Genomic DNA, 26,908 nt, shown 5'->3' with positions numbered 1-26,908 from the left:
CCGAATGACATTTTTTTTTAAATAATGAGAAAGAAAAGGAGAACCAAAATGAAGAGAAAACACTCCATTCATACTAGTGCATTTCTAAAATTAATATAGCTGAGAAAGTCACATTTGGAAACTATCCAAATGGAACTATGTGAATTTTATCATTTATAGTTCAGAGACGTATGAATGACTTCCCCCCTCCCATGGTACTCTCAAGGTTTTACTCCATATTAATTTCTTATGTGCTGAGCCATCTTGACATCTTATCAAAAACAGAAGGCAGGCTTTGCTTCTGCCTAAGGTTGACAACACAAAATTGGTGACCAGGCATTACCAGAACCACAGAGTAACTTACTTTTTCACCAGGAGGACCAATTGGACCTTGTGGACCAGGAAGACCCTATGTTAAAAGAATTTATTTCATATGTCAGGAACTGCATCATAAGAATACATTTTTTAAATAGAAAAATAACCTTCTACTTCCCATGAAATGAGTCCTGAGAATGTATATACATTCCCCACATTTCCCAGAAAGTTTTGGAACACTGTGAGGCATTTTACACAGGCTACCCTTCTGGCAGTGGGACTGTAATACGATCCTAGTCAGAACCCTTCTGCAGGTGTGGCTATTCGTGCTGGCATTTCATGAACACTGAATGACTCATTTCATTCTTGGAAAAAGGGGCCTCTGCGAATTTGCTCAAATTTTTCAAAAAGGGAAAAAAGAATTATCTTCCTACTTTCACGCTGCAAACATTTTTAGCCCTATCCAGGAATGCTGAGGCTGTCCGTGCTGTCATGAAAAGAAACCATCTTACCACAATATCTTAAAGGAGCTGAGGTGCCTTGGACTTACCTGAGGTCCTGGATTCCCTTGCTGACCTGGAGGCCCAGGCTCTCCTTGGGGACCCTGCCAGAGAAAAATAGAGTCTTTAGTAGGGTTATTTCACATAGTTCTTTTTTTTCTTCTCAATTGAAAAACAGTCCCAAATCAGTTTTCCCTATGGAGAATCTGGAAAATCTCGTAAATATTAATGCTAGCAGAAACTAATGGACTTAGCAAACTGTTGTACGAAATTTTTTAGATTTAGCAAAAAAAGTGGTTTGTTAGTACCTACATGGCAGAAATGAGTTATTTTACAGATGGTTTCTACATACCATGTTTCCTTTTGGTCCTGGGGGGCCATCTACACCTGCAATACCCTTCAATAAAGAAAAAAGAATTTGTATCCATATTTACATATATGCAAATATTTTATATAAGTAATTACATTCTTAATATATATGGATATTTATAAATTTAAATGCTACAACAGAAATTTTTTTTTTAATTAACCTAATACTATGACACCCACTACCCTAGAGTAACTAAAAATCATTTTAGGATTTAGAGATGAGGAAAAAGGCAAGATCTATACTCTTCTCTCCAAGTCCCCATGGTATTCATAACAGCATTTTCCATTGTATGTTGGAAATTTAACATGAAACAATAAAGTAGATAAACTAAAAAGAAGAGAAAAGAAAGAAGGAGTATGGGGGGACAATAATCGATTTAACTGATAGGCAGCATCTTAGAATATAACAAAGCAGTAAATACCTTGCTGTCTACTGAAAGCTTTTGTGGTCTTAAGCTTTAAAATGTCTGAAAACAAGCTTTTCCTAGAAAGTCTGGAATATTTGGGGGTGCCTGGGTGGCTCAATGTGTTAAGAATCTGCCTTCGGGGCGCCTGGGTGGCTCAGTGGGTTAAGCCGCTGCCTTCGGCTCGGGTCATGATCTCGGGGTCCTGGGATCGAATCCCGCATCGGGCTCTCTGCTCAGCAGGGAGCCTGCTTCCCTCTCTCTCTGCCTGCCTCTCTGTCTACTTGTGATCTCTCTCTGTCCAATAAATAAATTAAAATTAAAAAAAAAAAAAAAAAAGAATCTGCCTTCGACTCAGGTCATGATCTCAGGGTCCTGGGATGGAGCTCTGCATTGGGCTCTCTGCTCAGCGGAAAGCCTGCTTCCCGCCCCTCCCTCCCTCGCCTGCCCCTCCGCCTTGTGATCTCTGTCTGTCAAATAAATAAATAAATAAATAAAATCTGGAAAAAAAATTTGTTTAATATTTCCAACAATACATACAGGCTGCCCAGTAGGTCCTGGAGTCCCCCTTGGTCCCAGCAGACCTCGTGGACCCTAGAAGGAAAAAAAAATGTCCTCATAAGAAATGCCCTCAAAATACATTTCTTCATCCAAAGAAATTTTAATGTAATGTTTAGGGTAAAAATACCTCTATATCTTCTATTAACACACTGCCTGTGGTGTTTAAAATACCTTTTTTATATAAGACAAATATCTCATATTTGACTCTCATATCTGACTGAGTTTTAGCACATACACTGTTATCTTTGAATCTATAAATTTACATATGAGTCACTTGGAAAATTTTAAAAATGGAAATAGCTTAATATTTTTTGTCACTTTTGTGTCATTTTTTTATTTAAATGGCAACACTGAATCTTATTAAATCTTATTATTCAATCAGATAGAGAATACAAATCGAAAAATCCTAATTTACTTGTTTTATATTAGGTAAATTTCTTCTTGAGATAATATTCTTAAAGGGAAAGAAACAAAGAGGTGTTTAAACAAACTACCTATGCGGATAATAGAAATCATTTCCTTAAAAGATTTTTTAAAATTATTATTCTTGAAACGTAATCAGTTTTTTCTCTTCTTTTTCCCCCTCCACCATCTGCTCCACCTTCTTTTCCTTCCTTAGAAAAATGAGTACAGTAATTTACTACCTCTCCTAGTCCCTTGAGCTATTATGCCTTTAAGTTGACAGGCTCTATAATGTGACAAGCTGGGACTGAAATTAAGAGGCCTGGCTCTAGTCTGGTCTTTTGATTAACTAGCTTTGGGTAAACCTTCCCAATTCAGTTTCCTCATTTGTACAATTCAATGGAAAAACAATATAATCTAGCACATTTTATCCTTATATCTGATATATATTAGGCACCTAATTTTTTGTTTCTTCTGGTTGTAAGATCCATTTATCCTAAATATATAAATAAATTCTGGAGTTATTGATGATATTAAAAAATAAGATAAAGAAACAGCAACAAAAACTAGGTAAGATTTTTGGCTGAAAAGATGTTCTATTCCACATTTCTTTCAATTGTCTAAGACTTTTTCTATAACAAAGCTCTAAGCACCTTCTTTGAAATTGTTTTTCCATAACAATTACCTGGCTGGTTAGCTTACTTAAGACTGTATTGTCACCTGAGTTTATTATTGACTTTGTAACACCAGTCACTATTCTTCCAAAACAGAGTATTATTTTAAAAAGAAAGGAATTTGCTTACAGCTTCACCTGGAAGACCCCTTGGTCCTATTTCTCCATCTTCTCCCTGTCATTGACAAAATAAATGGGAGGGTAAAACAATTAGACAATGTATCGACTCTTTGTTCTCTTACATTTTCATTTCAAATATTTACTAAAAGAAATTAAGTTTAATATACCCTCATTCCATCTTCTCCAGGGGGACCAGGAGGACCTTGGGGACCCCGTTCACCCTATTAAATAAATATAAATATGATTAGAAAATGAAATAAAGCAGAATGTTTAAAAGTCTATCATACAGGTATCCTGCTGAATATACAGACAATTTGGTAGGAAAATGTATACTTTCTTTGTCCTTCTCAGAACACTGCAGAGATTAATGATAATTTTACATTAACTGACTTTATATATGACTGTGCTAGGAAAAAAAAAAAAGTTCCTTCAATTTTAAAAACAAAAAGGTTTGGAAAAAAAATACCTAAAATGATTTTCAGACAATTGTTACAAACTAAATCACGTAGAAAATTATTTTGCTGAAGATTGTTTTAAACAGAGATACACTTCAGTGATTTTAATTTAATTTAAATTTTTTATGCTTCTAAGATTCATAATAAATCAGCACAATTAGAGACAGCTAAATTTAAATTTTGGATTTTTTAAGAAACAAAATTGAGTATTTCTCTCTCTTTTTTTTTTTTTTTTTTTGAGTATTTCTCTTGACAGGGGGTAGGTACACACTAAATATCTTGCTAGACATCCTTAGCGTTCTCTTTTCTTTTTTACTTTTCTTTTAATATTCTGCAGTTTACATAAGGTTTGTCTTATCTTCATTCCTAACTTCTGGAGAAGAAAAATGTGAAAGTCCAAAGTTTTTCTTTGTCTGAGAGACTGCCTCTTTGCTTAATTTCCCACTAAAAATATCCACTGAATTCCTGTTCAGCATGGTGGTTTGTTTACCTTTTGCAAATTATAAGCTCTTGTGCCGGATGGCAAGCCCGTGTTATCACAAGAACTAGCTTGTGGTGCCTCTATCTATGGGCACCATGTAACTTAGGATAATAAAATACAGTGCCCAGTATATTGTTATATTAATAATAGACTGCCTGAAGTAGATTCTATTAAGAATATTTCCGCAAATGAAATATAAGAGGGAAATTAGGGTGAGTAGCAAAAAATTAGAGGCAAAATTAAATCTCCACACTGTCTTTCTATAAATATAATATTTTCCACATACATGTACATGAAGATTCTACCTGAATTTATATTTGCATGATTAATGTTTAAAAATAATTGAAGAACTTATATTGATATTGCCTGTGTAATTCTATTTATCTTTCTTTAAGTATGTAGTGGATATAATAATGTACTAAATTACTGATGCACAAATATTTAATTTTCTGTTTTTGATTTCTTAGAGTCTGTAGATTGTAAAAAAAATTCATAAAATTGCCATATTATCCCTGTATACAGAATAACAGAATGGTTTATCTTACCCTGTGACCTTTGTCACCTGGCAGACCTGGAAGTCCATCAAATCCCCGATCCCCCTGTGAAATCATAACAGTTATCATTATCATCATCATCATCACATTCCCACCCTAATTCCCACCCTAATTCTGTGAAATATTTGTTCATATCAAGAAACTCTATTTTAAAATATAAAATTTTTAGGGGTGAACTGACATACAAGATCTGAATATACAAATGTATGAGCTCCTGACCTTTGCCCCAGGTTCTCCCGGCATTCCTCTTCCTCCATCAGCACCTGGACGACCCTGAAAATGCCAAGCACATGACTAAGCAAAAAGGATTCCTCCTGGCACAGAGTAAAAGGAAACAAGATAACTGATAATTTCAGATACCCTCAAAATACACAATGAAAACCAGTCCTACCCTTTTTCCAGGTTTTCCCGTTGGACCAGGCGGACCTTGAACACCACGGGGGCCCTATATCAAAACATCGCAATTTATTCATTTTATGGAATTCTTGATCAATAAACTGAATCACACTGAGAGAGATGGTTTTAGAAATTTATAACTTCTTAGCTTTACGTCAATTGTTTTAACTTAAGAAAATTATTTCTTACGTAAAAGCTCAGATAAAACAGAAGAGAATCAATTTTCTAAAAGTCTTCTTGCAAAAAAAGTCATATTATTTATTAAGTTTACAATTAATTACAATTGATTAATTACAATTAATCAATTACAGTTGATTACAATTAAACAAAAGACATACAAAGTGATATTTTAACCTTTTAAAAAAATACTCACTTTATTCTCAGAATCTTAGGGTTTTACATTTCCCTCAACTGAAAACACTCCTAACCATCTATCTCATTCCTCTTTTCTTTCCAAACCCTTTTTTCTTCACCTTTCCCTTTATTTTTTGGAGATCCTCTTCCACATTCTTTTATTCAATTATCACATGGAATATAATTGCCTTTTTTCATATTTGAATCTCCTATTAAATTGTTAATTCTGTGGTTTTAGACTAAATCAGTCTTTTCTCCATTATACTCCTACAACTTAGCATAGTGCCTAGTACATATCTCTTTCCATCCTCTACAAAATGCTGGAAGATGATTTGGTGATCCCAGATGCAAATTATTGCCTGGTTCCATGCCATGTCAGATTAAAGGTTAAAGATTCTCAGTATGTTTCTTTCTTTAAGCAATACGATATAATGTTATGTCAACAAACAATCTTAGGTGGGGCTTGATACATATATTTTTTAAAAATAAAATTACACAGCTAATAATAGATCAAATGTAGCTCTGGTATACACATATAGGCCTTTATATTTAATTAACTATATCCTTTTTAAAGTTAAACAGTATGCCTACAATGAGTGTGGTAGCAAATGCAACACACATTTAAAATTGTGAGTAATTTTTATCATCACTGTACAATGCTGATTATAGAAATGTGAAATTAAAGTTGTCTAATAATTAGAGTTTAAAAGAATTTAGTCTTTTAGAAAATTATTGTTCTGAGATGACTTTATCCTTTCTCCCAGCTGGAAGGCAAGGGGTGATCCTAATAACACAAATCTTAATTTTTAATGAAAATGATCCTTCATTTAAAAATAAATATATTTTTACAGGCGCCTGGTGACTCTGTTGGTTAAACTTCCAATTCTTGATTTCGGCTCAGGTCATGATCCCATGGTCCTGGGATAGAGCCCTGCACAGAGCTCCATGCTCAGTGCAGAGTCTGCTTGGGATTTTCTCTCTCTCTTTCCTACTGCCCCTCTCCCTGATTGCATTCTCCCTCCCTCTCTCTCTCTCTCTCTAAGAAAAATAAATAAAATCTTATAAATAAATTAATAAATGTATTTTTTAAGTGTCATATTTTGTTTTTCTGATTTCTAGAATAAGTAGACTTCGTAATGTGCTTATATTGAATATTTCTACCTACTTACTATTCATTAAAGGAAAAATAATACTTTTAATTTGGTACCATGTAAATCTAAGATCTTTTTAAAATTTTCAGCTCAGATGTTCTCAATTCTCATAATTTCCTCAATTCTACAAAAAGTTTGAAGTTAGCATCTTTTAAGTATGTTAAATATTCTTTCGGGAAGTATATGCTAGATTTACACTCCACAGAAAATATCATGGGTTTGGGGTGCCTGGGTGGCTCAGAGGGTTAAGCCTCTGCCTTTGGCTCAGGTCATGGTCTCAGAATCCTGAGATCAAGCCCGCACTGGCCTTTCTGCTCAGCAGGGAGCCTGCTTCCCCCTCTCTCTCTGCCTGCCTCTCTGCCTACTTGTGATCTCTCTCTCTCTCTCTGCGTCAAATTAATTAATTAATTAATTAATTAATTAAATCTTAAAACAACAACAACAACAACAAAGGGACACTTTCAGCATCAAATAGTAATTGTGATAGATTAAAACAAATAAATATGTTTAAAAAAAAGAAATATCATGGGTTTGAGGCAAGGCCATTAAAAAGTACAACTGTAGTAGTTGTGCTCTGCTCTGTACAATCTCAAGCCAATTTAATATTCTGAAGGCCTATTACTATCAAGCCTTTTCCATCCTAGCTTATTATCTTCTTTTAATATTGTTTAAATTAATCAAGTTATTGGCAGTCAACTGGCCCTTAGGGATTTTTCAATTTAATTTTTTTAAGGAGGTGATATGAACTTAAAAGTAATTTAAGTAATTTCTTTACTCATAAAACAGATGGCAGATACTTCAATTACCCTACAGGATAAAATGAAGTCAAAAATAAAATAAGTGAAATAGACTTTTTTTTTTTTTTTTACCTGAGGACCTGGATCACCACTCTCACCTTTGGCACCAGATGAACCAGGCCCCCCCTATAGAGAAAAAGAAAGAATAAAATCATTTAATTGACTAATAATTCCCTAACTACTGTTATCCTACCATTTTCATGTAAAAGAGTCAAACACCATTCAAAACAGGTTTCATCAAATTGGTATAATTTTATTAATTAATACAATAAAATTTGCAAGCCCTTTGAAATATATCTCTTCTCAGATTTATTGCATTCCAGTGTGTAAACTATCTTTAAGTCTCTATTTTACACATAACTACACAGAAGCCAATTTCATGAAATCACATTGAAATTTTCTTTAAAGTGCATGCCATCACAGTACTTACAACAATACACAAGGCACTATTTATTATACTGTGATGTAGTTCTACATCACAGTATACCTGATTCACATTTTTACTGAATCAGGTATACACTGAATCCATTTATACAGCAAGGACTTGGCAAAACGTTATTGCGTTTACACTCAGAAATTTCCCAGACACTGAATTATATAGCAATAAAATGTCAAACAGATGCTACAACCATCATTATAATTGTCCTGAAATAATGTCAAAGAATTTTTCCCAAAGTGGTTTTTTTATTTCCTACAAGAAAAAGTCCTTATGACAAAAGCCTCTTACAAATGTTTACATAACTCAAAAAGTGCAATAAAAACCTGGCACATTAACCAGAAAAATATAAAATCACTTTATAAAAGTGTTGTTTTAAAAATAAATACTAGGCTGTTGTTCATTCCCTTAAAAAGCCTTAGGATATTAACATTGAACATGGTGATAACAGTTGCTTCGTACAAAAGAAGTATATGTCGGGTGTTTAAGAAGTTTCTGATATATTTAAATCAATATATATTCAAATAATGGTGTATTGAATCATTATACAAAAAGATCAAAATTGTGCTAAGTCGGGAAATGTTAGCTATTTAGAGCCTCCTGGTGGCTCTAAAGGAAAATAACTATTAATCTGACTCCTAGGAAATATGGAAAGTCAAGTAACCTGAATATTCTAACCTGGAAAATTAAACAATAATAGACTTAGCGCTCCTAATTAAGAATTCTTGCAACTAAATTTTTTCAAGAGAAAACCTGGGGTTCTATATTAAATTAGATTATTAATCACTGAATTGAACACCTTTATAGGACAATCAATTTGTTTTTAATTAATTTACTGCATTATATTCCCTGTATATAAGCACTACCTATTCAACAAATTATAATTATTTTGTCCAAACACTTACTCTAAAAATTATCATGCAATAACTGACAGTAACAGAATAGAAAAAATAACCACAGTATTTTCTATGTTTCCTATAGGTTTTATAGTGTAAGCCTCTATTTGTCTAGGAAAGCAATCAGAGAAAACAATTGAATGAAGAATGTTTCATTGGAAGAATATTTATGTTTGTATCTTAATATATTAATGTAGACTTTTTTTCTTTTATATAAAATAGTTTTAGACTCTAGGATAAACAGATATCTGAAAGTCTATCATAATTTGAAGTTTTGGAGCAAAGGATAATAGAAGAGAAAATGGTGAAAAGAAGCAAAATGATGTTTTTATCTCAACATCTATTTTTAATACTTAAGTAAGATAAAGGTTCCCATTACAAAGACTTAAGTAGTGAAATCAATTAATCTTGTATCCAATGTATGTACACTGAGAATGTGTATGTGGTTGCCAATTTTTTCTCCTTGCCAACACGTTGTGCATGACTTACCCTCAGTAATTGCTTGGTGAAAACAGGAACTGCTACTGGAACATGCTTACACTGCTTCTGCTATTCACTACCTGACCCTCTACAAACCCACTAAGGTTTATGCTTGTCAGGATGATATGAAGGAAAATTCCTTTGGAAAATGCAGTTTCAGAGACCCTGGAGTGATATTTATAAATTAAGTAATATATGGCGGTATTTCCCAAACATGCTTAGAATCAGCCTGGTGCACTCATTAAAAATATATTTTGCCACACCAATCCTGAATGACAGAATCTCAAGTTTGGGGCCCCAGGAACTGTTATTTTTAATAAAATATGCAGATAATTCTTCTGTCCCCAGATTTATAAAGCTTTAGCATACTGCTGGCTTTCCTCAGTCATGTGAATTTGAGTTATCACTAACAAACTATTAAATACTAACTGTTTCTTCATTTGTTAAGGAACATAGACTCTTCCATGTTTCTTATTTTGCCAGAACATATGTTCTATATGAGCCCATATCATTGAGTATATATACCTGACTGTATAACCTTCAAAATATATAACCTGTACAAATTATAAAGACTGAACTAAGAGAACCAAAAATTTATGTACACTACATAACAAATCTTTGAATAAAATATATGAAGAAAACTATTGAACATCCTAATTAATAAGATCAGTAAAACAGATTAAATAATTAGGAGACTATTAGCTTGATTCGAACTTGAATAAAATTATTTTGTTGTGTCTACTAAGTAACTAACATGTAAGATTTTAATGTTCACAGTAATGCTTTCTATAAACTAGAAATTTTCCATAAAATACACTGAAAACATATAAAACCATATGAATGAACAGGAAGAATGGCTTGTTTTAACAGAAAAAGAAATACTTTAAATAAAAATTATTTATTTAATTAATTCTAAAATCAATCAGAGCTGAGGTTGGACTCCTATGATTTTCTTTTCTCTTAAGAAAAAATATGACTTGAAAAGAATCTTTGTGGTTTTTTTGTGAATTGCTACATTGCTTAACATTTGGTAAACATTTCAAAATATTTGAACATATTTTTTAAAAATCACTTGGAAAATATTAGCTTATTAGCAAGGTTGCATGGAAAACTAAAACACTGTCATTTTCCAACAGTTTCCAAAAGACAAATTAATTTTTCTAATATATGAAGCACTTTGTGGAATACTGAAGGCAAACTCAAGTTTAAGCCAAGTATCCTACTTGCTTCCCAGATTATGGAATAATTTAACTGACCTCAAATACTTTTTTTCCTTGATGAAAATTCTATTTAACATAATAATTTAATGTCAAATTAAATTTTAATAACTTGGAATATTATGCAATTAAATTACATTTATGATTTGAAAAATTAATAGATATATGACTCAATTATATTTTTTATTGTATTTATTTGATTTGAAAATTCTTCATTGAAACTTTTTTATCAAAACTTACTGAGGACTGGATTGAAATAGACTTTTAAAATGGAAACAAAATCAAGCATAAGTAGGTGTATGCTTTTTTCATCAGCTAGAAATATGAACAAAGCTTGGCCAAGCTGCACAAGGAACTACTAATATGTGGATTTAAACATACATTATCTTATTGAGTAACATACCACAGGACCCGGTCTTCCAGTTAGACCCATTGGGCCAGGTGGGCCTCTCAGAGCAATCTAGAAAATAAAGAAGATCAAACTCAGGGATGCTCTCCTGGACAAGCATATTAAACCATAATATTCACTTGCATAAGCTACCTCTAAGTAACAGATGATCAACACAAGTATAATAGCTACATGCCAGAAAGAGTGCCTGATTACTGAAGAACTGCAAGTTTCTAGAATGACAAATGACCTAAACAAGTATTAATTTTCTTTAAACTGTTGTATCTTGTATACAATCTTGTACCATATATTAATATGATGATATTATAATGACATATATTCAACAATAAAAGTTAAAATAGATTTTAGTATATCTAATATTTTATAATTTTTCTACTCTGAAGCAAGCTTCAGAATAACATATAGACGTCTCTTAAACATGCTGGCACACTTATCATTGAAAATCCTTTTAGAAGTGAACAATTTGAGGTGCTTTAAATAAAAAGATTCTAGTAATATTTTAGGAAAAACTATAACAATTAAAGCCAGATAGCAAGCAAAATTGACCAGAAAATATGCTAATACACTTCTTTTTACCAAATCCCAAATTTAACATTACAAGAAAAATACATTCATTTTGTATAATAATAGGCATGATAGATTGATTACATGCACTATTGATACTGAGTATTAGAAATGTGAAATTAGCAAACTTGAAAAAGCTGGAACAAGTGGAGTACACAGGGTAAATATTTGATAGATGTTAAATTAGTATGGTGAGCTATTTTTTAATATTAGTGATTCCAAAGATGAATATTTAGATTATCAAAACAGATATAAAAAATAATACTGTAACAGAAATAATATGTAAAATCATATTAGAAAAGTGCATGAGATGAAAACAGTAGTATCTCCAAAGTTCCACTACTGACTCACCATGAGATTTTTGACAATACACTTCTTAATCCTTGAGATTAAATATCTGAAAAATTGGAATTATAATGCTTGCTACCTATTTCCAAATAGGTTAAAAGTTCTAATAAAATGAGGAATTCAATGGCCTCATAAAACATTTAAGCTCAAATAATTACCTTAAATTTGTTGAAAGTAATATAATTTATAAGATGAATTGTAGGAATCATTAGCAAATTATTTTAAATACTTTTAGGTAAGTGTTAAGCCAAGGCCTAGTAAACAAATTCTTAAATGTCTGTCTTTATACATGATGGCATAATAATATACCAAATAATGGCATTTTTTCCAGATTGGCATATTTAACAAATATGTAAATAAATCGAGTAAATTATACTCTTTACTTATGTTTTCAGATATTTTATACACTCATAAATGTATGATAGACATATAAATGTTAAATTTTATATACTCATAAATTTATCCAAAGTTATCACAGAAATGATTTATATCACCTAAAAAGTGGGTCCATATGCATACCAAATGTAAGCCCTTTATTTCCTTTTTCCTTAAAGAAAAATCCTATACTAGGAATAAAAGTATTATACGACTTTCAACTCTTTCCTAGTCCATTCTTTAGACTTTTTAATTGAGGTGAGTTTAAATATAATTATAGGTCTTATAAGATAGAGATAGTGGAAACTTTCAGCTAATGAATGATTATAAACAATGGATTTTGTATAAACATTATAGATTATGATTAGAACTTAAATACATATTTGAAGGTTTCTTTCTTATAGGAGAATGCTTACAAAAACTTAATTTGCTGGATTATTTGAGCTATCCTGAATAATTTATTAGATTAGCAGGAAAAAAAATATTTCAAACCTTATTCTTTTACTTTTATAAATCATCAATTTCTTTCTTAACAGAAGCTGTATGTGAGCAATAGAGAGTGTTAGGTGTAAATCAGTCAGTACTCTTCAAAAAAATATTAGAAAATATGTGTTATGGTTTGTGTGTTATTGCCAGAATTATAAATGGCAATACTGCAAGGGTCAGTCATTTAACTTTAATATTCAATTAAAGAAAATATTCTTACTGGAAAAAATAGGTTATAACCTCAGCATTTTTTCTGTCCAAATTCAGTGTACAATCCAGAAGTATTTTGTTTATAATAGTAGCATCTTCCAGATGCGCGCGCGCACACACACACACACACATACGCACACATGCACACACACACACACACAATCAGCTTATGGGAATACATCTCATTCTTTCTTACCCGGGCCTGCTGAAGAATTGCCTGGGCCTGAGCTTCCTGAGCAGAGATGGTTGGTCCTTTGGAACTATCACCACCATAACGAAACTAAGGAAAGAGAACATAAAGAAGCTCAAAATTAGCCTTTGTCAAATAGTGCCTTAATTATTGATTAAAAACTATTTACTGAAAATGGTTGGATTTTACAAAAGTACTAGGTCACTTATATGAATCAAGATACTTAGATTTCTTTTTTAAAATTCTTCTGCCCATATTGGAAGTTCTCTGGATCATGTTTATCATTTGTAGAAAAGACTAGAGATTTCCAATTTTAAATTCCATAACCTCTGAAAAATCTGGAATAAGTCATCCTATATTTTTTACCTGTACAAATGCTACCTCCCTCTATTTACTCATTTGTAAAAATTCCAAATGTACTCAGTTCAGTGGTGGTTATAGATCAATTGCTATTTTGTTGAGCAAAACTTTTGGAATCTCTATGAATACAGTGAAAATCGCCCTTGAGATAAATTCATCTTGTTATTTTTTTGTTAAGTAATTATAATAGGAAACTCACCCTCCCAGTATCTTTCCATAAAATTCTAAAATCCTAAAGCTACTTTTTTAATTTTAATTCAAAATGCAGCAGGAGTAAATTTCTTACTGATTACTTGAAATTTTATTGCACTTAAACAAATTAAAGTTTTGTTTGTTTGTTTGTTTTCCTAGAGAACAAGGGCAACTTTAAAAAGCAATCTTATGGTAAAACAATTTTTGAGCAATGAATAATGACAATATAAATATATCTTCTTTAAAAAGCATCAACTGTTATCTCTGTGGTGATAAATAGCATATTAAATTTATGTTAAGTAAAACATGAAATGCATGTTAATCATATGACTCAGGATAAAGCACGTGGTTGGAAATATTAAGAACAACCTCTAAGCTTTGCTGTCAAAGTCTAATCAAATAACAAAACCTTAGTTCAGATGCAGAGATTGATATTGACCAAATTTTTGCTCTAATAAAATTTCCAGTTATTTCTAAAGTCTGCTTGACTTCAAGTATTTCTACTTCATACAATGGTTTTTAGTTAATTGATCTGTAATACAGTTCAGCAATATTTTTCAACAATAAGATGATGAAGTATTAAATTATCTTTATAGCAATAAGAAAACCCATACCGGTAACATTAACATGGTACCAGGAGGACCAGGCAGACCATCAGCCCCTGGTAAGCCAGGACGTCCTGGGGGACCCTAGGAAAGTAAATCATCAAAATTAATAAATAAATTAAAGAGCCAAATTTTTTAGAAATAGAATAGCATTTAATAAAATTAGTCCACATTAACTAATCTGCATTTGTTTTCCCCTCCTAGAAAGGGTTTTGTTTTTGAGCATGGAGCCCAATATGGGGCTTGAGATCAAGATCTGAGCTGAGATCAAGAGTTGGAGGCTTAACTGACTGAGCCACCCAGGTGCCCTGAAAGGGTTGTTTTTCATTGCACTAGTTTTACAGGATTTTAATAATGCACAAAGTTATTGGCTACTCAAGGATGGAGGAAAAACAGGGAGAGATTTTTAAAGAGTTTGGACTGACTTAAGACAAGTGGTCTATTTTACCATGCAATCTAGGACATGCTTTTCAAATTAGAATTCAGGATTATTAACTCAGTCTATCAGAATCCAACTAAATACTGATCAGAGTTCATGGAAAACCTGTCTCAACTGAGACTAAAGAACTGAATCTAACGTAGCAGGTTCATCTCAATGTGGAAATTTGTTGAAAATAAAAGTTTTCTTACTAATTATAACATAGGTAAATGCACAGTCTTCATCCTCACTTCTAAAATTATAGTTAGAAAAGTTAACCAAAATGTTAGACAATGAACTCACAGGTTTCTCTGTCTTTCCAGTGAGAAGGATAACATGTTAAGCTTGTAGAATATTTTATAATTATTTTAATCTATGTTATTATTTTTTTTAATAAAAAATCTCTTCACTCACCCTCTCTCCAGGGTCACCAGGAGGTCCAGTGGGGCCCTGTAGACCAGGGGGACCCATAAGACCCTACAAAGAAATAAATCATGATCTGAGTCAGTTCTTATTATCATTCAGGCAAATTCATCCTACCAAAATCAAGAGCTCATTTTATATTTCACAAATATACACTTGTCACCCAAACAATTGCCCTATTTACCTTCCTATAAAAAGACAACATATAGGAACCACTCTGTCACTAACTCAGCGATTCCTCTATGAAGCTGCTCTCAGGGTTGAAGCAGACATTCCAAGGAAAAACAGGAAAGGAGACTATGCCAATATAAAGTCCCTGAAGTAGAAGTTGGTTCCCAATTCTTAATGAAGAAATGTTATACTCAGACAATTAGACCTCAGAAATGTGATAGCAAAGTTGAAATGTAGAAATTGTTTAGCTTGGAGGCATTTTTACATTTTCCTTTGTGGATAAAAAGTATTTAAAGGCATCAGCATAACATATCTATTTCAGATGACAAGAACTTAATTAATTCCACAAAAGACAGTGATTTCTCACAAAGTCAGATCAGTACAACTACCTGAGAATAAAGACACACTGAGTGACATCAGCATCACTAGGAAGTGACAATGGAAACTGATAATCACTCTATTCAGAAGCACAGATAAAGCAGCTACTGTCTACTTAGAATTCTCAACTCCATCTATTGAGGTATACCTATACTTCTTTAATAAAAACAAAGATGACTTTTTTCCACTATCATAACTTTCAGATGAAACTTGAAAATTGTAAGGGCCTGGTTGGCCAGAGGGAGCCATTTCATTGTGGGCTTGGGTTGACCCTGCCCCTCCTGGAGGAACTTGCTTGCAGGCCCCGGATATGGGGGCGGGCCAGCCGGATAGAGACATCCAATCAGTGGGGCATACATATATTTGCTGTGGTGAGTTGAAATTCAATTGGTCACCCATACTGCCGACCTAGCATGACTATGAAGTTTACCCTGTGTATTGCAATTTCATTGGCCACCTGTGTATGGCCCACCTCTATAAAGGTTAGTCTGTGAGGCAGGGAAGTGATAGTGATAGCATCAAGGTCGTTGGGAGCAGCATGGGGGAGGCGGGGGGTGGAGTCAGGATCCTCAGGAGCAGCGTCATTGGGAGTGTCAGGATCATTGGGGTAGTCATCGGAAGCGTCATGAGCCTCGCAGGGGAGCAGCCTCACCGGCAAGCGGCGCCGCCAGGTAGGAGGTTGTTGTGGGGTAGTGGGGTAGGAGGTTGTTGTCGGGTTGGAGGTTGTCGTCGGGTTGGGGGGTAGGGGAGTCGTCAGGTAAGGGAAGTAGTCGGGGTCGGTGTCCTGGTCGTCTTTGCCTCTTTGTAAGAGAGGGCCTGACTGGTCTGTTTGATTTTCAATGCTTGGCGCAAAATAAAGCTTTGCTTGATTTTCGTCAGTCTTGTTCCTTTGATCCTAACGAAAACGAGGTTAAAGGATACAGAGATATTTAAGCAAAGGAAGGAAGGAGGGAAAGAAGGAAAGAAAATTAAAATTCCACGGCTCTCAAAAGAGTAACATTTGGAAAGCCAAATCAATAATTCAAGGCCACCAGGCCCTCAGAAAAGCTGTTTGCCTCTGTCATTCAATACTCAAATTAATATAAAATACATAAATTCAATAATGTAATAGAAATCCTAAATATCTCATTTAAAAAAATATATTTTATTTATTTATTTGACAGAGAGATCACAAGTAGGCAGAGAGGCAGGCAGAGAGAGAAGGGGAAGTAGGCTCTCCGCCAAGCAGAGAGCCCGATGCGGGGCTCCATCCCAGGACCCTGAAATCATGACGTGAGCAGAAGGCAGAGGCTTAACCCAGTGGGCCACCCAGGGGCCCCTAAATATCTGATTATTTTTAAAAAATCAATAAAAAATTATCTTGACACAATTACATACCGCAGGTCCTGCTGGTCCTGGGGGTCCTTCAATAAGCATCCCCTATAATAAAAAAAAAGGCAGAGACTCACCACTAGTAAAATGGAACCCCTGACCTCTCACCGAAGAAGTTCTAACAAAGCACCACATCACTGCATTTCAGAAATTCTCTGTTTCTACCATGTAAAACCCATTACAAATAGTTTTGCATGCAGAAGGGAGAGAGTTTAAAATGGTAAGAAAATATAGTCCCTGTCCTCGGAGAATTGGTGAACTAATTAGAAAAGAAATAAATATTCAGGAAAGTAATATTAAAAGGAGAATATGCAATATGCTCCCAAGAAGGACAAAGCTATAAATTTGACCAAGTTTTCCCTAGCACCCGGAATAATGCGTGGTGCAAAGGTAGAATTTAATAATATCTACCACGTGAATGAAAGAGTGGAAGTTAAGTGGCACCTGTGCACTTTAATTCAGGGAAAGGAGAAAAAAGTCCAAGCAAAACAATTGGGGATAAACATGAGATAAGCTCTTCAATAGACAAGAGGATAAAGTACTGTTTCAGGAAAAGAAACTCATTCCTCAAAGTTTAAGATTCTACTACCAGAAATTGTTTAAATTGTTTAATCATTTAGAAGGCTGGTTGTAAATTTTCAAAGTAAGGGCATATTTTTTCTGAAAAAAAAAATTTTTCAGGCACAATTTCTCAGATTTTGGAGTAATACAGTTAATAGCCAGCAATGTCCTTATAGACATATCATTTTGACCTTTGACTCTCCCCCAACCCTGTTTTTCAGTTTTTATGTCCTTGCAACTTTTGAAATGATTTTCATGATCTTGAGGCAAACAATTAAGCATATTACCTTTAGTTCTAGTGCAATGGTTTCCCCAAGTTGATTAGGGAGAACAATAGTAAAATTGCTTTCTGGTAACAATTTGCTTTTTACCAATATCTTGAGTAGTAATAACATTAACATAAATTTTAAAAATCACTTTTGGAGTGAATTAGACCATTTGTTAGATGGGAGAAAAGGAAGTGAATTTTAAAAGTAATATTTTCATATCATGACAATATGATATTATCTGGATGTGAAATATGATATCTATTAACATGATATTATTTGGATATGAAACAAGAAAATATTTAGGTCAAATAATATATTTCTAATAATGTTAAGTTAGAGAAATTGAAGAAAGTTAGAAAAGCTAACATCTGGTTATGTCTCAACCACGAACATGTGAATCTCAGCAGATCTCAGGTTCCTTTGTCGTAAAACAAGAGAATTGGACTAGACAAATTTCAGCTACTTTCAAATTCCAAAATTCATGTCTCTATATTTTTTGGTTAATTAAAATTTCACTTGCCAGAAACGGCCTCACTATCTCACTTATTCATGGCACATTTTAAACACTTGGACATTAGAATTTTTAATGGAAATATACAAACATATATAATACTGTAGGGTGATGATGGCTCAAAATATAAATTAATTAATTGTACCAACCTTTACAATGTATTCACACCAATACTTACAGGTTCAACTACTGCTGGTTCTCCTTTCTGCCCTTTTTCTCCATATCCACCATGGCCATTTATCTGTTGAGTGAAAAATTCAAGCAACCTGTCTTTAAGTAATTAAGGCCATTTAAGTATTTTTTAAGAAGATTTAATCATCTAAGTGCATTTAAAAACAACCTATTAAAATGTGTTTTTTTTTAAACAAAAACCTATTGAATGTTTAGATACTGAAAACATGAAAAGGAAAATAAAATGAGCATTAATGCAATTCTTGAATGAGATGAAACAATTGTTTGTTAAAGGCCTATTACAGAAAGATAAAGACGTATGTAGACTTCAATGATTATTCCAAGGCATTACACAAAAAGTGTCATCAAATTAAATTTAACAAAATATAGGTGGGGGGTGAGCGGTGGGAGAAATGGGTGATGGGGGTCAAAAGGTGAAAAAAATAACATATATGGTTCTGTACTGAGCATCACCAGAAAATTGTTCTTTCAAAATTAAAAAATAAAATAATCTGGGACACCTGGGTGGCTCAGTTCATTAAGCAGCTGCCTTCGGCCCAGGTCATGATCCCAAGGTGTTGGGATCCAGTCCTACATCTGGCTCCTTGGCTCAGCAGATAGCCTATTTCTTCCTCCCACTCTGCTGGCTGCTCTCCCTGCTTGTGCTCTCCCTCTCTGATAAATGAATAAATAAAATCTTTTTTAAAAAATCTAAAAATCAGACTTACTATCCAGAATAATAACTATTTTAATCTTATCAATGACAAAACAATTTGGATACGATTCTATCCAAGACTATACTTTCAGATGAAGACTCTGGTAGTATAGGCAGAGCTACAACGGCTGAAGATTTCCATGAGGAAGAATCTATCAAGATGTCCTGGGAGGAATAAATATTCACAATTTACATAAGAACACAACTTGTACTTTATACTTGAAAAAACATCAAGATAAATGTGGAAATATTCCAAAAATAAGACATACAATGATGCAGGGCATAACACTGACTTACGCTTGTTTCTGTGATATCTGTTTCTGCTGGAACACCTGGACCAAATTCTTCATTAGTGGGACTTGTTGGTTTATCTTCATATTCTTTATATTCATAAAAATCATATTCGCCTAAATCTCCATCTACCAGCAGGTCAGAGTCCCTGCCGTCTATTTCTTTGTTTTCATATAGTGTATCCTCGGAATTTTTCCTCTGGGAATCATAATCCTCTCCAGTTAGATATTCTTCAGTAAATACTTCTTCAACTGGATTTGGCTATTAATTTAAGTTGCAAGGAGTTGAAGAACATGAAGTTTACTATTAGTAAAGCAAGGAAAGCATTTGCAATTACAGTTTGATGGAATGTGACGGGAAGCAATTCAAATGTTACCCAAGCAAGGCTGAAGGCCGAGAAAGATAGCCTTTCAGTATCATTGAAAGAAATATTTTTGTACATTGGTATGTACAAGGAAATATTGCTTTCAAAGTACTTTTCCCAATAAACTGCAAATAGTCACATGGATTCAGCATGTGTATTTGCTTGTTAGTCAATTTTATATTTACTTTATAGTTTGAGACTTGGACAATGAAATATGCACTAAGTTAAAGCTTTGCTTAATTTTCAAAGCTCACAGATCATCATTATGAAGTATAACTGCTACCAGAAAAAACATGTAAACTTGACTCTCAATCACAAAAATAAAATATTAATGCTAATAGCGACTTACCATTGTAATTTTTACAGAGTATCTAGTATATAAGGAAGTATTATATCACCAAAGGGTTCTTTAAACCAAGTAAAATATGAACTATAGCCTTCAAAATTCAAGACAATGAAACAGACTATGTCACTGTACAATCTCATAAAGAGCAGAGAATAAATATACATTTACAAGTAAATTTTATATCAATAAATACTCCCTCAAAGATAAAAAAATAAACCTAGTATAATTTTCTTTTTCACATAACTAATTATCAATGGCATAAATCTGCATCATAGTTCTCATGTAATTTTAGCTATATTATGATTTTGATGAGATTCAAATTAAATAATTTATCTTGCTCCTTTTAGAATTTCATTTAAGTAACTTGATTTCTACAACAGTGAATCTAGATGACAGAACAGTATTGAATAGATTAGTAGTATGTAAAATCATGAGAGTAAAAAGTGGCTAAATGATTAATTTAGCAATTATTAACTAAAATAAAATGTCCAAAAACCATAATACTTTTGTATTCTTAGACAAGGAGGGCATACTATCTATAAGGGATGAATATTATTCAAAATCCAAATTTACTATGTTCATAGCTCTGATCTAAAAAAGCTAGATGAATTTGGTTAGATAAATAGACATCTTAACTCAAGATATCCATTTCTGGAAAATGATTATTTTGGACCAGATGAAACCTAAAATCTGTTCTCACCCTAAAATGTTATTATTCTAAAGTATGTGTTTGCATGTAACACCACTGGGTTTATTTGCCTCACTGGGACACTTGTCATCTTTTCATGAGAAGGTTGTATGTCTAGTTTGAAATTCAGGAACATTGATTTTTATACCTGTATGTGCTTAAACATCTTCATAGGAAAGAATGAAAAAGGGTAAGGTATATTAATTTAATTGTAAACATCACACTCCTAACAAGTTTGAAAAAGTAAAAAGCTACTAAAATCCACTAAGTCTACATTTTGTCAAGAAGTTTGCTGTCATAAAAATGCATGATTATTGGTCAGATGAACTAAATTCTAATTGTATCATTTCATGATACAATTTTCACTTTAGAGGAGTCTCCTCACAGAAAAATCATGTTGTGAATACCTTTCATCACAACATGTTGAGAAGCTTACTCAATCCCAGGAGCAATCAAGAAAATGATAGCAGCCAATTCAGTTTAATTAATTTGTGCTTGCATGAAGCAAAGAGTCATGCAAAACCTGAATTGACTGATTTTAAATGACCTGTTTCTAGTAAGAGTGAACAAATGCTATTGTTCAGGAAAGGGATAAAAAGATGGAACTTCCCACGAATTATGGATTCTGCCAGAGTGAAGCGTATTAAGAAATATTACACAGTTAAAAAATTTGGACTGTGATTTAACAGTGTCAATGAGCTTACCTCATTTGGTCCAGATACATGCCTAGGAGCTTCTGTCTGGTAACTTTCTTCTGTTCCATAGTTGTATTCTTGAAAATCATCAACAATATTTGCCTAGTGATAAATTCAAAAGAAAGGCAATTATAAAAATATAAGGCAATCCTAAATTTAGGGGAATCATGATTTAACTAGGTTATCGGATTAGCCAAATGAGCATTTATCTAGTTGGGTTAGGACAATGACTCATCATCAGAGATCTTCCAGCTTATCTAGGAGAGATCTTGATTGTTTTTTCTTTGCTACCTTTACCCCTAGTTTGGCTTTTGCTGCTGCTTGATAACTTTTCTTCTTCTTGGACGCAAATTTTTCAGATTTAGGGGGTGTAAACTTTTTGGACTTTTCCTTTGAGTTAGTGGCCACTGTCCTCGTCTTCTTTTTGAAATTGGATTTCTTTTTCTGTAAAATGTGGTGAAAGATGGAATGGGAAACATAAATAAAGTGAAAAAGGAAATGAAGAGCATGGACGAAAGGAAGGACAAGCAAAGCAAAATGAGCATCATTCCTTCAGGACAGCTACTGTCAAATAAAAACCACAGTTATTGGTTCATAGAAATCGGGGGAATGAAAGGCTTATGATGAGTTCAAGGAACAGCAGACATAAGAAACCAGGGAATGACAAACAGCAGGACACCATTCACAAGGGCGCTATTTTGTTTTTACCTCGGTTTGTGCTATTGTCTCCTCAGTTACAGTGGGTGTCTCTGTTACAAATTCAGCCTCCTTATACTCTGCTTCCCCATACTCATAGTCATATTCCATTATATCCTCAGGTGCATACTACATCGCAAAGGAAAAAATATCAGGCGATTTTGTTAGTTGCAGGTAATACTAACAACAAAGTGGTAACTGTCTTAACTTTTACTTACAGTAAAGGTTAAGAGGCAAGGAAATGCTGTTATTTAAATGTTATTTTGTATTACAAGAAGTGTTATACCATCCTATATAGAGTACAATAACACAGGAATGACAAAGCAGGTTTTCTAAGAGCAGAATCGTGGTTAGGGCTGTGAGGAAACTAAAAATTTTGAACTTTAATTCAAACTTAATTAATATTCAAAACTTTTAGTTAATGGCTTTTTTTTGAACACAGCAATTATGTGCTTGGTCAGAGTTGTTAAATATTCATGTTAATTTTTATTTGTGAAAATTGCTACACAAGAATTTGTTAAAATTCCCTAAGAATTTTACTGTAATGTCAATGGGTACTTCTTTTTTCATTAAACTACATGCTTAAAATTTAAAATATGGACAGTAGTCTTTCCAAGTATGATAGAATGTTTATGTTGTGAGTCAGAAAGGGGAGAGGAGGAAAGGAAATGCAAGGAGCATAAAATGAGTCTAAACAGAACGCTGGAACTAATGAAAAAATAAAATCTAAAATTTATTTAGAAATCTCTAATTTGCTGTAGACAAGATCAAAATGAGCACAAAAGACTTGTGAAACTTTAAAGATTTAAAAGTTAGATCTAGTTAATACATTATTTCTACTTTTAAAGATACTGCTTTTTTCTCTATCAAAAAAGCACAGTACTTAGACCTCATAAACTACTTAAAACTAACTCACATTGGAAAATAGTATTTTATACTAGATTCTTCTGTATTAAAATAACTTAGTTGGAAAGAGATATGTTTCTTAATAGAGGCATGTATAAGACAATCATACATATTGAGTGATAAGGAAAAAAATGTATTCATCTTCAAAGCCAACTATCTCTATCAAAACTTTAATTTGTAAACAAGAATATAGTTATTGTGAAACATATTAATCATTGGTTTTACTCAAAATAAATGTAAAAATATTAAGGTCATATATATATAAAATATATTAAGTAGTAAACTCAACAAGCTGAATAGTTAATATATATTATTTATATTAATATATATTAGATATATATCTTATCTATAACATAGATATAGATATTTTATGTGTGTGTGTATGTGTGTGTGTGTATATATATGCTAAAAGCAACCTATTTGAAATTCCCTCAGTATTATATTTGGTAAAATTCCTATTATACTTCAACTGGATTTCAAAATTGCCACAAAAACCTTTTTGATCTGCTAAAAAATAACTGTTGACCATATGTCTTTTAGAAAATTGTGATCACTGTACCTTCTAATAAGCTCTATTAGCTTTAGCAATGCAAATGTGTGCAATTTCACAGACCTATAATGAGACATGTCCAAAACTGATCCCCTAACAACATTATACATTTGGCCTTTTATGAAATATGCTCACTAGAGTAAACTTTCTAGATGGTCCAGCTGAAGGTCATATTGAAATATAAACATAGACTTGCCTTTAGTTTTCTTTATGGCTGTCAAAACTCTGATTTGATTAAATTAACTGAAATGCATTCATAATTTTACCTACTCAGTAACAGTTTATCAATGAATATACATACAAAGTACTTCAACAAAGCTTTATTCTAATTGAATTTGTACAGAATTTGGTAAAATAGAAAAATGCATGTATAGAACACTGAATACTTGTTTTGTCATGCCTCTGCAATCAAGATATAATACCAACTACTTCTAGGAAAGTTAATGTAAACATTGTTAATAATATCATTAAATAAACAGAATGCTTAAATACTGAATTTAGATACATATTAAAAAGACATAAATGGAGACTGAATATTGTATAATGAATAATTTTTTGTAGTTATGGTCAATCATGTTGGAATAAGAAATACTAAATTTATATGGCTACTAGCTGCCAGCTTCAAGTAAAACATAAAAAAGAAAAGATTTGATGGTCTATATTGTAGAGTTTTAAAATTAGGCAGACTTTTCAAAATTAGGTGCATCTACAATGAGTTTTAAAAACATAAGACAATAAACAAAGACACAAAGGGCTGATTTTTCAAATGCATAGTTTAATGCATCTTACATGAAGCATGGTATTCAGAAATATATCAATATATACCAACTTCATGTCATTTTTGTTGTTGTTGTTGTTGTTCTTGTATCAGGAAATATCTACTCTCCATAAGTTTCTCCTCTTTTTAAATTCTTTCCAAAGGATGACCAACCAGACTAGTTGTAATTATGGCATACTGGAAGAAATAATATTCTCACTTCCCTAGACACTAAAGCACATCTTTTTCTTAGAGTCTTTCAGGAGTCAGTGAAAATCACTGCTTCTATTCTAACCTCTCCTTTTTTAAAAGATTTATTTATTTATTTATTTTAGAGGGAGGGGAGGGGTAAAGGGAGAGGGAGAGATCTCAAACAGACTCCCCACTGACCATGGGACCGAGGTGGAGCTTGATCTCATAACCCTGAGATCACAACCTGAGCCAAAATCATGAGTTAGACCCTCACAACTGAGCTACCCAGGCAACCCTGATCTTATTTCTTTATCTAAATAACATCCCCTTTGTGGTGGTATTGAGTATACTTGGTGCTAGTGTACATGAAGCTTTATAACCTATTTTTGGAGATGACCATCTCTACTTATTATGGAATTTGGAGCTGCCTTGAAAACAGAGAACTGGCTGTGATCAATGAGATGACTATATGTAAAAAGACATGCAGTGATGGAATGCTTTCAGGTTTGATATGTGAGTAGCCTAGCATTAATTATAGTGCATGAGGAGAGAGGAGAGAAACATTTCATTGTAACACATTCAATATAGAAACTGGTAAGAAATCCTATATTTATTATAGCATCACCCAACTGGATTTCCACACAGTTTGTGTTACAGCAATACATTGTTTTTCTTCTCAAACTCTCCTAGTAAAAAAACGTTTGATTTCTTAAATATACATTATCAACAACTAACGTAGAAAAGGGCAAATTTACTTTTAAATTTTACTTTTTTATCTAGATAAAAATGTATAAAAACTATTTTGCTTTAAAATAACTCAGTTTAACTGACATGATAGCATTAAAATATAGTAATAAAATACCTCAAGGTGACATTTTAAGAAAGCATACCTTCATTCTTCCAAAAATCAGAGCCATATCTGTTGCTAAAAAGAACAAAACTTATCTTTCTTAAAACAGGAGCAAAAAAATCTTGGCAATCTCAAACATATATACCATGTATAAGTATTATAAATTTTAATACTGAATCATCACATAATCTCTAAGGTATAAAAGCCCTAAACCTGATGATATTTTACCTATCCTCTTAGAATTCACAAAAAAAAAACTGTTTAAATAAATCCTGAGGGAATAAAAAGACTGAGGCACAGGAAAACGGAAAAAAATCAACCACAACTACCCAAGCAATTTCTTTTTTCTCTCTCATATTTGCTTTTCTGTCAGCTTCTTAAAATTTTATCCTGTTTTAAAAAGAACATTTATATTAAGTCATGGAAAAGATCAGTGGAACAGAATTCACTATCGTACTTTAAAAAGAAAAATGATGTCAACAAATCTATCTTAAGCAGTTAAATGGTAAAATTCTAATGGAACTCACATGCAAAAACAATAATACATTAAAATAAAAAAGATCCTAACTTCTTCTAAGTAGTCAAGCTCAAAAGATGGAAACAATACATTTAGAAAGTAAGAATGCTATTTGAGCTATTTTCAGACATTAAAGCAGCCTTGATGTTTTCAAACTTCCAACCCCCTCTCCTTAAATTTAACACTCTTCACCTTGAGAAAAACAAAATCTAAAAAAATTGTTTTGTTGCCAACTAAAGACTAAATTCCTTCCAGTTTGCTTGTTTTTTTTTTTAATTTCCAGAAGATCTACATCAAAGGATTTTACCAAAAATCTGGATAAGGGTACATTGTACCGTATTTTTTGTTTTGCGGAATATTCAATTCTGCCAGAATTGTTATGGCTATGCAAACTTACTTTTTGGTCTGAAAGAGAATAGGGTTAAATTTCATTATGGTAAATTTTCTTGCAAAAATGGCCTGGAAGAAGGGTTTTACATTTGAATTTCAAATTAAGTGACATAATAAGAATCAAAGTACATGAATAGTTTTAGTTACTGCTTTTCATTTTATTACTCTTTATGTCAAATTTTGTGGAAGACAAAGAAAACATACATATCAGTGTAGCCATGCCCAATAAGAAACAGAAAAAAAAAAAAAATCTCTCTACTCAACACAGCCTGAAACTTTAAGGTAGCTCTAATGTCACTTTCTCATCTACCTGAATTGCCAAAGGCAAGTGCACCAGAGGATATGTCACCCTTATCTGGAGGCTGTGTCAATTATTTAACTGCCAAGGGCAGAAATACA

The 26,908-nt window shown here is 32.8% G+C and overlaps 1 protein-coding gene across 3 annotated transcripts in view; it reads right to left on the bottom strand.

Annotated features, from left to right (window-relative positions):
- The window catches only part of COL11A1 (collagen type XI alpha 1 chain), a 208,297-nt gene that overhangs the window by 109,737 nt on the left and 71,652 nt on the right, over window positions 1-26,908 (bottom strand). For all 3 annotated transcript variants that reach the window (XM_047727896.1, XM_047727894.1, XM_047727895.1), the window contains 19 exons: window positions 22,360-22,476; window positions 21,661-21,753; window positions 19,565-19,819; window positions 18,560-18,622; window positions 17,047-17,088; window positions 15,112-15,174; window positions 14,289-14,363; window positions 13,129-13,212; window positions 10,944-11,000; window positions 7,584-7,637; window positions 5,205-5,258; window positions 5,033-5,086; window positions 4,805-4,858; window positions 3,491-3,544; window positions 3,334-3,378; window positions 2,108-2,161; window positions 1,147-1,191; window positions 845-898; window positions 344-388 (listed from right to left, as the gene is read on the bottom strand). In XM_047727896.1, the coding sequence (XP_047583852.1) occupies window positions 344-388; window positions 845-898; window positions 1,147-1,191; window positions 2,108-2,161; window positions 3,334-3,378; window positions 3,491-3,544; window positions 4,805-4,858; window positions 5,033-5,086; window positions 5,205-5,258; window positions 7,584-7,637; window positions 10,944-11,000; window positions 13,129-13,212; window positions 14,289-14,363; window positions 15,112-15,174; window positions 17,047-17,088; window positions 18,560-18,622; window positions 19,565-19,819; window positions 21,661-21,753; window positions 22,360-22,476 (1,362 nt within the window). The remainder of the gene's footprint in view (window positions 1-343; window positions 389-844; window positions 899-1,146; window positions 1,192-2,107; window positions 2,162-3,333; window positions 3,379-3,490; window positions 3,545-4,804; window positions 4,859-5,032; window positions 5,087-5,204; window positions 5,259-7,583; window positions 7,638-10,943; window positions 11,001-13,128; window positions 13,213-14,288; window positions 14,364-15,111; window positions 15,175-17,046; window positions 17,089-18,559; window positions 18,623-19,564; window positions 19,820-21,660; window positions 21,754-22,359; window positions 22,477-26,908) is intronic.

This window comes from Lutra lutra, chromosome 4, assembly GCF_902655055.1.
Source record: "Lutra lutra chromosome 4, mLutLut1.2, whole genome shotgun sequence".
NCBI lineage: Eukaryota > Metazoa > Chordata > Mammalia > Carnivora > Mustelidae > Lutra > Lutra lutra.
Note: the sequence above shows the minus strand (reverse complement) of the source record. Positions and strands in the feature narration are given on the sequence as shown.